General features: G+C 51.4%; 1 protein-coding gene across 2 annotated transcripts in view; it reads right to left on the reverse strand.

The window, feature by feature from the left end:
- Positions 1–16,693, reverse strand: part of Slc12a7 (solute carrier family 12 member 7) — a 78,491-nt gene that overhangs the window by 18,906 nt on the left and 42,892 nt on the right. For both annotated transcript variants that reach the window (XM_059276090.1, XM_059276091.1), the window contains exons 2-12: positions 12,277–12,371; positions 11,739–11,861; positions 8,801–8,947; positions 7,411–7,465; positions 6,630–6,760; positions 4,826–5,067; positions 3,471–3,682; positions 2,533–2,700; positions 2,132–2,230; positions 1,418–1,475; positions 531–705 (exon numbers count right to left, since the gene is read on the reverse strand). In XM_059276090.1, the coding sequence (XP_059132073.1) occupies positions 531–705; positions 1,418–1,475; positions 2,132–2,230; positions 2,533–2,700; positions 3,471–3,682; positions 4,826–5,067; positions 6,630–6,760; positions 7,411–7,465; positions 8,801–8,947; positions 11,739–11,861; positions 12,277–12,371 (1,505 nt within the window). The remainder of the gene's footprint in view (positions 1–530; positions 706–1,417; positions 1,476–2,131; positions 2,231–2,532; positions 2,701–3,470; positions 3,683–4,825; positions 5,068–6,629; positions 6,761–7,410; positions 7,466–8,800; positions 8,948–11,738; positions 11,862–12,276; positions 12,372–16,693) is intronic.

The raw sequence follows: 16,693 nt of genomic DNA on the forward strand, positions 1-16,693 counted from the left end.
TTTATATTCTTTCTATCTTCAGATCACTTTTGTGTGGTCAGTAGCCTCACTGGACCTCCAGTCTCCAGAATGTTCAGAAAACAACTTCTTTTGGTTTAAGCCACTGGGCTGTGATTCTTCGATGCCTTAATCCCAGGGCTCTCATTACATCCTACACCTCTAGGGTGACTCCAGGAACTTCAGTCCCAGCTACAGATGCCAGGCCCAGGGATACCAAGTCCCTGGTCAAGATCAGTGGGACCATCCTTGGCATAGCCTCAATAGGTCACACGGACAAATATGGCCCACTGGAAAAAGGCTTTATAGCACTAGGCAGCCTATGCCCTGGGACTGTGCCCTCAGCCCAGCAGCCAGTGCAAGAGATAACCAGTATAGAGTCCAAAAGCAGGACAAATGTCCTCTATCTGCGTTCTACAGGTCCAGCCCTGTAGGACAGACTCTTGGGGACCCTACACACCCATACTTGACCTTCCAAGGCCTCTTCTCAGGGCAGTCCACAGTCTCTGCTGCAGCTTGAGTGGACAGCTTACCTGCAGGAAGGGAATGATGCCATCACGGGCGATGGCCTGCAGCAGGCGGGGTGCCCCAGTCAGGCTCTGAAGGCCAGCACCACAGGTGGAGAAGAAGGAGCCAATGACGATGACCCAGGGGGATGGCCAGGCCAGCATGCCAATGACCAGGTTCCCTTGCAGGGCCTCCCCAAACCTATAGATGAGCAGGGAAGGTGGTCAGTAGAGCTTCCAAAAAGTGATCTGAAGACAGAAAAAAAAAATATCTCTGTCCTCTATTTGAGTGTGAACCTCTGGGCTCAGAAGAAGGAAGGTAAAGAACCCATAACAGAGGCCCAACCCTCTAGGAGGACCCAACCAGCCTGGCAGCTTCCCTAGGAAGGGGCTTTGGTGGTGTGAAATTGTTCTCTTGGAATCCTCTCAGGGACAGGAAGCCCTGGCTTATACCAAGGTGGTGCTAGTCACTGCCATTTCTGTAGAGGTCATATCTAGATCTGGTGGTACTATATTTCTTCACCATACAGTTTATAAGACCTCCCCCACCGAAACCCTGAGATTCTGACAAACTTGTTCCCTAAGAAGGAAGGGTCCACAATGGAAGGGTCATTCCACTGACTCAGCAGCAGTGCTGGGTCTCTGGGTCCCATCTCTCCCCTTTTCTCCTGTGTCTACTCCCCATCTCCAGCTTCATCAGGCCTCAACTTTTCTCTGACCAGTCTTTAGGCGCCAGGCTCAAGGAGTAACACATCAATGCTTTAGTCAGGAAAAAGGCAGTGTGACTGGTAAGAGCTTTTAGCTCATATACAACTGTGAAGCCCAGGGATAATTTAATCTCAAAGCTGAAGTCTCTCTCAGGAAAGACAATATCAATTACAGTCAGTTCATGCAGTAAAAAAACAACAACATACTTATCTCGCAAGACCACACCTTCGATGCAGGCCCCAAACAGCACTATGCAGGAAAGATCTGAGCTGAAGTCAAGGAGTGGACAGTCCTAGGGCAAGCTCCAGGTACATGCATGCTGGCCAGTGGGTCCCACCCCACGGGCCTGAACCAACCCTGTACCCAGGATCGTCTAGTGGTAAGACATCCCCATACCCTGTCCCACAGTCCTCTGGGTACTGTCCTCAAACATGTCTAGCTAAGAGAATGCAGCCACAGGGTACTCAAAAACTGCTTGGCTGGTGACCCAACCACCCTGCTGGGAGTACACAGGGATCCTGGAATGTCAGTTTCACAAAAGCAACTGTGGTCAGTGTTTATGCCACATACCACACTACACCCAACCAAGGCTGTGTAGCACTAGAGTAACAGACCATTCCAATGGTGTAGTGTATTCCTTTTTCCTTTGCTATGACTGGACCTTTGAAGCCAGGGCTTTGTGCATGCTAGACAGGCACTCTACCACTGAACTATAACCCTTCGTCCTCACTTGGGTTTTTAAAGGGACATGTGTCAAATACAATCCCAAGAGAACAGGGATCCAGGTGCCATGTTTTAATATGACACCTCACACAGGCTGCACAGCTACACGCAGGGCAGGCTGTGGTCAGGACCTGAATCTGGAAAGGGCACCACAGACGGGACAACGGGGGTGTGAGTGAGGGTCCCTTTAAGGATACAAATGAATGACGTGGTCACAATGGCCAGAATGGTCCCCGTTGGGATGGACTTTTGGGCATCTTTGAGGTCCCCAGAGCGGTTGGATCCTGCCATGATCCCTGCAGACAGACAGGAGTGTCAGTGACAGGAAACACAGAGGATGCTGCCCACAGAAAGAGCCATCTGTAGGTCAGAAAGGACAGGCCAATACCACCCACTACTGCCTGCTGGGAAGACGTTCTCTGAGGACAGACAGACATACACACAGAGACCGGAAAACAGACCGACACAGAGACAGTAACAGAGAGACATAAAGACAGAGTCAAAGAAAGACAGTCGTGGGGGAATACACAGGGAAGCAGAGACAGAGGCGGCGCGGGGGGGGGGGGGGGGGGGGGGGCGGGGAGGCGGGGAGCCTCACCTGTTACGGAGGGGAAGTAGATGCCAACCAGCATGGTGAAGTAGGTCATGATGTCTGTGAGGACGTATGGCAACCCTCCAGGCCTGCTCTCCTCAGACACAGGCACTGAGGACACACCCTTCTTTTCCACAAATGCCCCCTTGTCCGAATATGTGCTCCACAGGTTATCTGCAGTAAGAACGGGCCGGACTAGCAGACCTGTTGGGACTGCCAGGCACCACCACTCCCAACTGCAGGTGGTTCCTGCTCTTCACGGCTCTGATTTCAATCAAGGACACTCGAGTCGTGGGGACCAAGTGCAGCTGCTCTCCCAAAACCTCAGCCTTCACTCGTCTCCACTCCATTCCAGCCTGGCCCAGTGCAACCTTGCACTGACTGTGGCCTTCCATCCACACGCTCTTGCTGCCTCCCAAGAGCTTACCTCAGAGACTCCAGGAGAACCCGTGAGTGAGGGACCATGTGCTCCTCTCCCATCACCCAGACACAGCCCTCGGCTGCCTACTGACATCACACCACACCACTGGAGAGCACACAGAACCCTAATCTCACACAGGGTGGACTACTAGGACCACGTGTCCAGCTCCCTACGACCGGTTCCTTCTCACTAAGGTGAAGTCGCCCCCATTTGTTATCCCAGTACGTGAAGGTGATGACAAGGACGGTACCAATCTATCCCTGTCGTCAGGGTGCTAGGCCAATCAGGGCCACACAGCAATTTCCAGGCCAGGCTGGGCTGTACAGTGAGTGTTTGTCTCAAACAAACGAAGACTGAATGCCTGGCTTCACTCAGCTGATTTGCAGCAGCTAAGAAGGTCATTCCAGTCTAGGGTTTGGCTGGGCAGGACCCCAGTGACCTGGCTAAGCCAGAGGAACCAGGGCCCAAGAGTAGCCTCAAACAACCCAGGGCAGGGGCCATAGCCTTCCCCACCAGCACTTACCCAGGAAGACACCACTGGCCACACCAGGGATGCCCTGGATCTCAGTGACATTGTTCTGTACAAAGTACTCATCACAGGTGGCACTCAAGCTGGAGCCATTGCAGAAGAGGCGCCAGAGCGCAGTGGTCACTGTGCCATTGCTGACAACCTGCATTTTGGCACAGGCCTCAAAGCTGCGCTTTGCCAATGTGCGGTTCCCAAGAAGACAGACCCTAGAGCAGGGAGAAGACAGAGTTTGGCTTCAACACTCTTCTCAGCCGACTCAGTGGGAGGCTCAATGTCTCCCAAGTAGCTCTAATGTCCCAGATCCCTGTTACTGCAGGGCCACATGTCAGGAGCCAGCATCAAGCCAGATTCCAACAGCTTGGGGACTGATCTCACATACAAGCCCTCAACTGGTCAGGGCTGTCCTCCTCCTACCTGGGGCAACCCATTCTGCAAGAAGGTGGCCATATCCTCCACAAAGATGGCAAAGCCATAGCTCTGGGGGTTTCATCCCTTTGGGCTCCCATATTGCCATGGTCAAGGACCATGGTCAGTCCCAGCATGCCCAGACCACCCTTTGGCCCATGCTCACTCACTCGCTATGACCCTGGCCACTTGGTTAACTTCCTCAATTCCACAGGAGAATAAGAGCCAGCCCATTTGAGGGGTGTCTATGAAGATGAGGAAGCCAGGTCTCATGGAATAAGGATGCGCCACATTGGAAAAGCTGGGCTATATGACTGTGGTGATTTGAATGAGAACGTCTCTCACAGGCTCAGACACTTAACACTTGGTCCCCAGTTGGTGGCGCTGTTTGGGGAGGTTCGGGACACGTGGCCTTGCTATAGGAAGTTGTTATTGGGGACAGACTAAGAGTTCACAGTTTGCTTCTCTGCTTCATGTTTGAGGTTGAAGATGTGATTTCTCAGCTTCCTGTCTTGCTGCCATGTCTCCCTGCCAGGATGACTCTTGTCCCTCTAGAACCGTAGACCAAAATAAACTCTTTCTTCCATGGGTTGTTTCTAATCACGGTACTTTATCACAGCAACCAAAAAAATAACTAATACATTGTCCATAGCGCCATTGGTCACCCTAAACTATGGACAACCTTCACCGGCCTCCTGTCCTCAGAGATGTACACAGAACCAGCTGCATGGGCACTGTGACCGCCCCATACTCCAAAGTTCCTCAAGACCACACTGAAGCCCAGAATGAGTGACTATCAAGGACACCTCCATGTTCTTCCCTAGAGAAGAACCAAGGGTCTGAAAGGAGAGAGAACCAGGAGGCCCAGGCCCAGCCCCTGGAAGAGCTCCACAAGATGATCCTAGCACTAGATCAAGGCCCCCCCTCCATGGCCTGGGACTCACGGGATGTCAGGTGGGGCGAAAGCTGTCTTGATGACACCAGCGTAGATGGCCAGGATGGAAAGGACGACACAGGCTAAGAAGACCAGTGCCAGCTTGTTGACATATTTGACACCAACAAAGACCACAACTGCCATGAGCGCCAGCGCACAGCTGCCATACACACGCATGTTGTTCAGGAGTGCTGCCGCCTCACCATCTGTTGTCTCTGCCTGGAAGATGGCTGCACTTGGAGAGATGTAGGTCTGTGGGAATAAGGCAGGTCAACGAAGAAGGTCCTGCCCAGGAACTTGCCCAGTCTTGACCTCACATTGGCTTCTTCCCTGACACTGGCAAAGAAAGCCTGTTAGAACTGAGGCCACTGGCAGCACTTGTGTTCAAGATGGACCCAGGGCTGCCAGGCCTGCAGCCATTCCCTGTCCAGTTCCGCCAGAGCCAGACTGTAACCAGCAGAACAGGAGACTGGCACCTTCAGAGAGGAAAGCTGCCAGCTAACTTTTGTGTGCTATCTTAGTGGCCAACCTGCCTTGGTCAGGTTACTCACAGGCAGGGGAGAACCTTTGTGGTAAGGGGCCAGGGACTCCTGCCAACAGCCTCAGCAGAACCCAGAGCAGCTCCTCTGTTTTTACTAATGCCAGCTGACTGCTGAGCACACTCTCCAGAGAACCACCAAGTGGCTAGTGTGTCCTTCAAGCCTCTCTACCTTAGAGACCAACCAGTCCCTAGGAATGGGCATGAAAATCCAGAGCCTCCCACAAGACCCATAGGGGACATGGAATCCTAGGTCTCAGCCCAGACTCCCCAAACTAGAATATACATTTGCCCTCAGGAAGCCTTTCTTAGCATGGGAAGTCTTCCCTGCAGGCTCTGGGATACCTGGGTACCAAATAAAAAAGAGCCAACTCCATATATAGTAAAGGTTAATATTTATTATCAATTGATAGGATCTAGGATGACTTAGGAGAAAAACCTCTGGGGACACCTGCAATCCATATTAGATTATACCAGTGAGATATTATCTTAAATTCATTAAAGGTGGAAAGACCCATCCTAAAAGTGGGTAGCACCATTCCCTGGGTTGGGATTTTTGAACTGTATGAAAAGGAAAAAGCTATCTGAACACCAGGATTCATCTCTGTCTTCTTCCTGACTGCTGAAACAATGTGACCAGCTGCTTTGAGCTCTGCCCTTGGTTATTTCCTGGTCATGATGAACAGTACCCTCAAACTGAAAGCCAAGATAAACCCTTCCTTAAGTAGCTTTTGTAATAGTTATTTCATCATAGCACCTGAAAAGAATTAGTACAGAGAGTAAATTCCCCAGGGTTCTGTGAGATAGGTCAAGGTTCAGCCATTGCCTTGTTCCAACCTGGGACCTTCATCTTCAAGGCTCACAGAGGATATAGTCTCCAAGGCTGACCATACTGTACGGGGGGTGTGGTGGGTGTGGGGGGCGGATAGACCACAGACAGACGCTTACTCTACAAAGCCCACCAACACTGAGCACAAGCCCAACTTGACTGCAGGAAGGAAGTCCTTCTGCAAAGGGAGTCGAATGCCAGGCTACAAGGACCAGTGCTGAGCAGGCCTGCTTTGCCTTCAAGAGCTAGAATCTTGCTCAAGGAGTTATACAAGCCCATGCCTCCTAGACTATGAGGTCTCACCCGTCAGGGACCCAGACCCTCAGATAGCAGCTTTGAAAGCCCAGATGTCCAGAGCAGCAGGGTAGAGAACAGTCAGAGGGAAGAGCACAAATGGGCTCACAGGCAAAGTGTCTGTGTAAGGAAGACTTCCACAGATGAACTCACCAGGAAGATCTCGATGGTACCCAGGATGTACATGGCACCTGCAAACGTCGTGCCCAGGTAGAAGCAGAGGCCAACAGCCCCTCCAAACTCAGGCCCCAGTGAACGAGAGATCATGTAGTATGAGCCTCCCGCTGTAAAGATAGCCAAGGAAAACATGGGTCAGGAAGTGCCATTCACTATGAACATTGAGCATTCATGCAAAAAAGGTATTCCCATGAAGGGACAAGCAGCTTTAGTCTTCCTTCAAAACAGAACCACTAGGAAGCCTTGGGCAATGAGTTCATGTCTACGCTGCCCATGGGCACAGTGCAGCTGTGATGTGATGAGAACTGTCTGATACAGGCAGGCACAGTACCTCATCTGCCTTCAGAAAAACCTGCTGTTCCTTTAGACGGTTACAGGGGAGACACTGGCACAGGTCTGCCAACTCTTTTATGCTGAGGGCAAAGCAGGAGTGCTTGGGAATGTCACCACTAGCTATAAGAGTGCATAGTTTCAGAAGAACCTGCACTCCATAGAGCTTTGTGTCCATCTCTAGGATGTGGTTTCTGTCCTCACGACAGAGGACAGGCAGAGGGTGTGTCTACAGCAGGACCTCTGGGGAGAGGGCCACTCTCTTCTCTCCATGGGCAGCACAATACCCCAGTGCCATCCTGAAGCAAACAATTAATGTCACTGTCACCATGAGCCTGGGGTAGGAACGGCAACCACACACATGTAGCTCTGTACTGTGAAAACATCAATAAACCAACTCAAGAGGCACAGGCGCCAGCACCCTCACCTGGGACCACACCGTTGGTAGCGATGGCACTCATGGAGATGGCAGTCAGCATTGTCTGCAAAGAAAGATAGTTCTTTGAGGAAATGTGTGCCCCAAGATTCTCCAGCATGCTGAGCCTGAGGTTGCAGGCTTTTGACCTCAAAGGAGGTGCTAAATGACCAGTAAAGACAGGTGTCTTGGCTTTCAGTCCTTTCCTACCCAACCCACAAATCCTTTCCCAAAAGTCAAAGAAAACACAGGCTTCAGACCCTGCCCAGCACAGCCCTGAAAGCCGAACCTCACCTAGGTGCCTGACCCCTAAGGAGTCCCAATTATGTCTCTACTAACCCATGAGGCACAAGGTGGATACTTTATCTAGATGTACATCTAACAGGGCACAGGGGACCTCATCTTGCATCCACCTTATCTCCAGGAAACACTCTCTGCTCAAGAAAGTTTATTTGTGGGTATCAGGAGTGTCAATAGCCACAGAGTGGCATTCGGGTGATGAATGAACTGAGTAGACGGAAGTGCCCACACAGAGCAACCAGAGGACCGACCTGGAGTGGCCACATGGAATGACCAGTCAGGAAGTATAGGCAAGTGCCCTTGGGTGGCCATGACAGGGCAGACACATGAAGTGATTAGGGAAGCATGAGCTGGTGGCCTGGAGTGACACCACAGACTGACCAGTCAGGGGACAGGTGAACAGGTAGCCACAAGGAATGACCAGTCAAAGGACAGTGGGTAGCCTGGGACAGACACACGGGTATGAGCTATCAGGGAACAAGTGGTCAGGTGGCCTGTGGCAGGAGTTAAAGGGTCCCATTCAACCAAATTATCTGAATTTCCTCCAGAAAGGACTCGTCCTTTCAGGGGACACTTGGGTAACTAAAACAAATTTAAACTTCTCACCAGAGAAAGGTAAATAGGGCTGTGAGCAACAACAAAAGGTAAACCAGGCACGACAAAAAATGTCACTAAAATAAGGAGACATGCTAGAGGCAGGGATGAGTCAGTTCTGAGTTTATTTCACTGCTCTCAGGCCTGGATTCGAACAAGTTACAGACCTGTGTCCCTTTCTCCACAACAGGGCCCTGAAAATGCCCATAATCCTTCCAGGGTAGTCTTGTAAGCCTAGTAAGAGGCACCTACCCCGACTCAGCCTTCGGCCCCTGGTGTCCCCAGATGTAGAAATGCTACCCCTATAGAGATACAACTAAATAAGGTCCTCAGACTAGTGGGAACCTGGCCTTTGCCAAGGTAGACGGGCCAGCCCATCCTTCCCAAGTCCTCAGTAGTTCCTAGAGAGGAACCTAGAGCACAGATCTGGATTTCCCAATAGGAGTCTCTCAGGGCCCCCAGGACCAGCTCCTCAGACACCGCCCCAGGACTAGCTGAGGACACTCACACAGGTACAGCACATGGACACGATGAGGAAGGACTCCAGAACGCCAGCTGCCCCCACAATCCAGGTCAGGCGCAGGAAAAGGATAACACCCAAGATGTTCTGCAGGCAGGGCAGGTAGACTCCAATGAAGGTGCCCATGCGCGGGGCCTGGAACAGAGAAAGATGTGTCCAGGGAGGCTCACAGCCTGTACCCAGTAACCCAGGCTGGAACCCTACACCGTGTTTCTGTTTGCAGGTCACAGGAGCAGAGGAACCAGGGAGGAACACAGTGACCATACAGTGAAGCTACAAGGATAGCAAAGATGTCTGACAAAAACCCATGTCCCAAACAAGATGAGGTTCCACGGTTCTATAGAGGCCCCCAGTCGTCTAGGGCATTGAGCTGGAGGTGAGGAAAACCATACTCAGCAGAGCAAAGGGACAAGCCTCCTGGCTCTGCTTTCCCACTGGGGAGAAGAATCAGAGTGGGAAGTTTGGAACAGCAAGATAGGATCCCTGCTGTATCTGTGAGGCAAGCTAGGGGCCTGAGCCTTGGCGCCTGGAAGCTTGAGGCATGGAAGAGAGGAGGCCAGGGGGGCTAGACACAGGTGAGGCTGCTTGTAAAGTTCAAGAGTTTCAGTGTAATATGACAGGGAACAGACTAGAGATTTGGGGACACGATGGCTGAGAAGCCAGACTCCAACACAAAGGAGGCGCATCTCAGTTTAGGTGAACACAGAATGAACATGGAGGATCGGATTTGAGCACACTCCCTATGGATGATGATCACAAGGCTGCCACAGAGCAGTGCTCACACACAAGTTTGATGGGGTGTCACACAGCCTGAGACCAGGCAGGGAGAGCCCAGCAGCTGAAGAGTGGTACTGAATGGTTATACCCAGCCAGAGAGCTGACTCCAAGGAGAACAAACTGACCACCATCACCTGAAAGGACAGGATGGCAGCTCAGGCCTGCACAGGGCCCTCCCACTGAGAGAGCCACCCAGGCCAGGGCAGCCTGAGTTACACTAACTGGAGACCAGAAGTCTCATAGGAAGACAGAGAACGTGTGGAAAGCTCTGGGTCTGAAAACCTGGAGACTTTAGCCCTGAGCCCAAGGCCAGTGGGCAGCAAGGTTCACACTGAAGGGAGGGATATAATAAGAAGAAAACCTAAGTCTTGACCTTATGTCCTCCCTGCCTTTGAAGTCTGGACAATGCATTCTAGGGGACAGCAGTCTTTGTGAGTTTGAATTCTGCAAGCTGGCAGATGGAGAAATGCTTTTGGAACTTTTTAAGGATTATTTTTACCTTTAATTATGTTATGTGAATGTATATATGTGTTGGTATATGCACATGAGTGCAAGTATCCATGGAGGGCAGAAAAGGGCATTGGATCCCTTGGAAATCGAGTTATAGATGGTTGTGAGTTGCCCAACACAGATCTTGTGGAAGAGTAGCAATCGCCCTTACCTGCTGAGCGCTTTCTCTAATCTGTCTTTTGGATTTTTTTCAGTTAAATTAAAGAGTTTAATTAAAGAACTAAAGACCACAGTGTGAGTGAACATTAGCGACAGCCAATAGAAGCATGGCAGGAAACAATCCGTGTGGGCAGGCCATTGCTGGGTAGCCTGAAGGTGCACAAGCGGCTGCCAGATCACGCAAAGGCTTAGCTTCAGATGCCACTGAGACACAGGCTCAGGAGCTAGCTGTCCCCATATCCTAGTGCCCGGGGGTCCCAGATCCTTCTACTCTGGCCTGCTCTGAACTCTCAGCTTTGTTCAGATGAAGGGAACCCGTTTATAGTCCAGAAGACAGTTCAAAGGAAAGTGATGCCTGTCTCTGGGGACAAGCTTCTGTGACATCAAAGGAGACACCAGGGTCAGGCTCCACTCCTCCTGTCCTGTCAACCCAATAGATCCCTAAGTAGGGCAGCTGTTCACTTCCAACCAAGATAAGCACCTCTGCTGTGGGCCTAATACTTCATCAAGTGAAATCCAGTCCAGAAGCCCTGCCCCCAAGGGAAACACTGAGCAGAGAACTGTCGTATGTTGGGTTGGGGTAAAATATACTAAGGCATACCGAGTACAATCTCCCCAAACCTAGATGGCCTATGTGTGTGGGGTGGGGGGGAAGACAGCCAAGCCTGCTGGGCCCCACTCTTGGGTAAGAAGAACTAAACTGTGGGATCAACTTGAGCAGTGCCTTGGTAGAGCAGAGTTGAGGCTGAGGGTCAGTTCTAAGATGCATTCAGACCAGTGTCTATTCCCTGGCGTAGGCCAAGTTCTCCTTAGACACAAATTTCAGCAGACAAAAGAGATGGACAGATGGACAGGGAAGGCCTGGGGTTGAGCCTGTAGTCCATGAGGCAGTGATGGGAGCACATCTGTGTTCCCTAGCATTGGACTCCTCCCTCCGGAGAAAGCAGGGGCCTTCGCGAAGTGGAACAAAAGGAGAATAAAAACCAAAGTCTTTAGTGAAGGTTTAGGCCACACATAGTAGCACACACTTGAACTCTCAATAGGAGGACTACTGTGAGTTCAAAGCCAACTTTGGACAACATAGTGAGTTCCAGGCCAGGCTGGGTTACAGAGTGAGACTGTCTCAACAAACACACCACAACCAAATAATAAATAAAACGAAACAGAAGGTCAGTGCTCCGTCAGATCTCAGGCAGGGGTCAGTGTCTCTCCTCTACTCTCTGGAGCTATGTGGCCCCACAGACGCCTGCTCAGAGTGGGCAGGGCAGCCTGCACAGCACCTCTAGGACCTTGTTTCTTCCGCATCCAAGTTTGAGGGTCACCCAGAAGCACAGTGTCCATTGAGACACAGTACTAGAAAAATGAAGAATGGCCAAGCCTCAAGAAGGAAAAAAGTAGGTGTGATATCAAAGCCCAGCAAGGGTGTTCTCCGACTAGAAAGTTCCAAGACTGCTATCCACATAGAGGGCTGCATGGGTACCTTGATCTCCCGCCTCCGGCTGTCCTCATCTTCCTCATGCTCCACCACACCCTGGCTCAGGTTGGTATAGTTGGCCAGCTTGTTCAGCAGTGACGACACCATGGGGTTGCTGTCCATCTCTTCCTATGGGTACAAAGCATCAGATAGGTAGGAACCAGGTTCATCAACATCCCAGGGCAGCAGGTCACTGGCCCAGCAGGTACCTCTGTTCCAGGGCTATGTGGGGCCCAAGAGCCACAGTCAAGATATATGAAGCCCCCAGATCTGTGCACCCCAAGACACCTGCCCAGCAGGTCTGGAATCAGAAGTCAGGGGCTCCGAGAGACTCCCCAAGGCTTCAGGAACTATAGGAAATGCACCTGCCCAAGTTGCAGCTCGATTATGAGGGATAGATAATTGGCTGAGTGGATCTCAGGCAGAAGCATCCTGCACCTCCAGCAGGGCCCAGGCTGCCTGTGCCTAAGATTCAGGAGACGACTGCTCCTTTACTGTTCCACATGAAAGTCACTTCTTTGTGTAGAAACTAAAATAAAATTACCTCAAAAAGTGCCATGTTCTTCCCCTCGAAGTAGCTCTCTCTTTCCACCTCCACATTATTGATGAATGGGCTGTTCTCCCTGGGGTTTCCATCTCCTGTGGAAGACAGTCAGGTTAGTCTCAGGAAGAAGTGGTAGGAGCCGAGCATGCAGCTCTGGGAGGCAGGCATCAGGAACCTGTTCCCATGGCCATCAGTCCCCACCTGTGGCTTGGCTAAACACGTTCATCCAAGCTTTCTTTCTGCCCATGTGTCCATGTCCTCCAAGTGTCTCTGTGTCCCAACACAGGCAATTTAGTGTAAAATCAAGCATCAGCCCATTTGTCCTACTGCCTACTCATGCGGGCTGAAAGTCTATCCCCATTAGTAGGGCTGGTGCCTTTGCTGCGCAGCACCTGCTGGCCCTCCCGGCGCACCCCACCATTTCAGAAGGAAACCGAGAGGTTTCCTTGCACTTTCTGTTGTGGGACCTGAAAGCCCAGGGCTGAACACTGGCTTCCAGGGTCAACATGCCACTAAGTGTGGAATAGGAGAGGTATCACCCAAACTGCACAGAACAGTGGCTGGTCAGGATCCCTGACCACAAGACAGCTGGGATTCTCAGCCCAAGAGGCAAGCATGGCCACACAGTCAGCCTTCTCAGACCACCCACTACGAGCCTTCCTGTGTCCTCAGGTGGCAGGATGCCAATACCTGGGCACATCTTGCTTTGCTTCTAACTTTTGACTCTGAAGTTGCCTACCCTATCCACTCCCAGGGGCCACCTGAATAGCTCAACATGATTCTGGGAAGGACACCTGTCCTGAATCACAGGTCCCCAGCCCCAACACTTCAGCACAGCCAGTCCCATGCCATAAAGGCCATGAGCCAGGGAGTGGCCACGTCAGTAGTAATGGGACCCTTTTCTAATTCCTTCCATGTGAAGGCCCTCGCAGAGATGTGCCTCCAAGGGACTCCACAGCCTTTGGCACACGGGGCATGCCTCATGCTGCCAGGTTCCTAGACTAGTCCTCTCTGCCTCAGTTTCCACACATGAGATGGGACGGAGATATATCCTGGGATACGGCCTTACTGATACCTCCAGGAGCTCAGAACAAGGCTGATCAGCTTGGGTACCCAGTATGTAGTCACTTACAAACCTAGGCCAAGCTAGACCAAACAGGGAAGGTGGATCCTCACGGGAGGAGGGTCCCACAGAGGAGGGCTTCATGGTCCAGGGACAATGGCTCAACTGGCTTCAAACATCTTGTGGGAACGATACAGAGAAGTCACAGCTGCCACAAGCAGCCTCGGGAGTCTGGGGAGTAGGAACGAGTGGAGGGAAAAGGTAAGATGGGACAGAAGAAATCAAGAACAACCTTGGCAAACAGGGAGAGAGATGGGACAGGGTGAGGCCAAAGGTTAGGCCCCACAGTGTGGCCTACACTAGTACCCTACCAGGAAGTTTGTAGCTTGGTACCTAGCCCTTGGAGGCCCTTCTACAACTACCCTCATCAGGCAGGGTCCTCAGTTCTGCTTCCTCTACATGTCCAGAATCAATTCAAGGCCCTTGACAGGCAAGTCCAGTAACCAGTTTAATCTTATGGCCCTGGGATGAGAGGAGAACACACCTAGGGGGCTTTGCTTCCCACACAGAGTACCAAGGCCTTGGACACATGGCCTGGATATCTCATGTTCCAGATGCCCAAGGATGTAGACATTTGTTCAGCCACAGAGGACATAGTACTATAGGGCATCCACTGAGGGATAAGCAGAGACCCCAAGGTACTGCAGCCAGAAGTCTGCAGAAAGGGAGCATCCTTGAGGAAGGAAGGAACCGGAAGGCAACCTCTGGTGAGCGACCTCTCCCTGAGGTCGTGGTGTTGAGATGACTGGGAACAGGGCAAAGATTCTTTCCTCGGACTTTTCCAAGGTGACAACTTGGAAGGAGGAACTAGGTAAAAAGAACTCTGAACAGCCTCCAGTTGAAGAGCAGCAAGTTACATTATGCCCACTTTCAGGTTCCACAAACTATGTGTGTGATATTTCTGTGGACAACTACCTTAAAAGCTAAGAACTTCACGAACAGATTGGCCCCATTAAGGACTAAAGCCCTCTTTGAGGGAGGACACACACACCAAGGTTTGTTTTGTTTTGTTTAGACAGGAGCTTTGAATTTCAAATTCCTCAAATCCCAATGGATTATGCTGGCCTTCCGGACACGCCCCCACACACCTCCTACCCTATTAGCTAGTTCAGACCATGGCTTACCACCAATCTGGGTGGCACCTGAACAGAAGAGTCTGACGCAGTTCCCCGAAGCTCACTAGGCCCTTTCTGTCTCAGGATACACCTGACCCAGGCCCTAGTCACAAACTCCAATAATCAAGGTCATCAGGGCCCAGGGAACAAAGGAACACAAAGTGCCCTGCCCTGAATTTAAGTAGGCCCCTGAAAATGTGGCATTTGATTATATACACAAAACCAAAGCAGAGGGAGAAACCTTTGTTAGGGCCCACAGCTTTGTTCCAATCAGAGATTCCCCTCATCAGTACTCACCCAGATGCTACAAGTTCCCCTGGTGTCCCCAGCTATCCTAATTCATGGCCCTGAGCCTCCCCCAGAGATCACGAAGGAACTGCAGTAAGGCAGGAACAGAACTACGATGATAGTCCTCTGCAGAGAATTCATGGGGCAGTACAGACAGCTGAGAACACAGCCATACTATGCTGCTCTGCAGCGTCTGATGGGACAGGAGCTCTGGGGACACAGAGGGATGTAAGTAAGCAAGGCACAGCCCCACCTAGAGATCAGCCCTGCATACTCTGTGTGTTCTGTACACACTGTCTATTCTCCCTAGTGGTGACTTCACACCCTTCAAGTTCCTCTCACATCAGGACCTCAGAGCAAGTAGGAGGGGACAGGATTGTATGCCATGCCATGGACTGAAGCTGAAAACATGGCTGGTCCTTTACTAGATGACCAGGAAGCTGGGGTAGAGTGAGGTCTGCAGATCCACTATGCATACATGCTCATGTTCACCCTTGCATAACCATGCAGAGCCTTGCACTCAAGTGAAAGCTTGTAAGTCAAGGCACAACCTCCCTGGGTACCCATCAAACCCACACCTGCCACCAAACAGAGACACCAGCATCGTGCAAATCAGTCCCCTTCCATCCGGAGGCGAGAGCCTGTACTCTCAGCTGTCCCCACTGTGGGGTCTCCTCGTCTCACCAGCTTCAAATCTTACATGTAGCAGATACAAAGGACACAGGGGAGGTGGATCATGGCAAGGCAGCAACTCACCAGGTCTAAGAGACCCTGGCCAGCAGAGAGCAGAACAATGTAGCTCAAATCTTCAGAATGACTCCCAAAGCTCCGTCCCACAGCTTCCTACTGAGACACTTCTCTGTATGGTTGCCATATAGAAAGAGGGCACAAAGCCAGGCCATACACCCTAGGAGCAGAACTGGAAATGTACGGTAGGTAATGGACTCACTGAAATGGTTAGCAGCCTGAGGGAGTTCCTAACACTGGACTTGTAGCAAGAAATGCTAGGAAGCCCAGGAGAACCAGGTCTCCTGCAGGACTGCTCTGCACAGGACTGCATAATGGAGGGATGGTGGAACTTCCCCCAGGTCACTCTGTTCCCACATGGGCCCCCTTCCCATAGAAATGCATAACACCAGTCAAGGCACCGGGCACAGGGTCCCTAACCACAGCTCCCATGATGTCATTCTCAGAGACAGGCATATTTCAATCAATGTGTATCCCCTTCCCCAGAGTGGCTCCTCCCCAGTCAGTGCAGGGTCCCTTCAACAGGGAAAATGTGATTCCTACTTACAAAAATTGCTCTTCTGAGAGAAGAATATACTTCGGTCATATGCTCGTTCTCCACTTAGACCATCTCAGGAGAGATATCAACTGCAGGGCAAAGGCAGGGGGATGGACGTCGAGACTAAACGTGGCCAGGAAATGTCAGTGACATGTCAAGAGGCACCATCTGGACAGTCTCCTGTGACCACGTCTAAGGCCATCTACGCACCAACCGACTGGAGCACAGACACACGGGCAGCCATGGAGACCGGCTGCAACACACCACCGTGTGCAGACCAATGGTCAGGCTAGAAGAACTGCCTTTGGAGCCTGTGGCTGGGAGGCAGTGGGGGCACACAGCCTAGTGGGTCACAGCTGTCACATCACAGTAAAGGACAGAAGGACAATAGCACTCCTGACCCTACGCATCACTGGGGTATTCCTACCATGCCACTAGCCAGACTGTAGGTCCCACAAGCCTGCTGTTCCTGCTGCCTAGAGGGCAGAGGCAAGACAGGAAAATTCTAGAATGAGGCAGGATAGCAGGCTTTCTGTGGTGATATTACAAGGCTACGACCTGGTAAAACTCAAATGAGATGTTTGTCATACGAATGCTAATTCTCTC

Source organism: Peromyscus eremicus, chromosome 11, assembly GCF_949786415.1.
Source record: "Peromyscus eremicus chromosome 11, PerEre_H2_v1, whole genome shotgun sequence".
Classification (NCBI taxonomy): domain Eukaryota; kingdom Metazoa; phylum Chordata; class Mammalia; order Rodentia; family Cricetidae; genus Peromyscus; species Peromyscus eremicus.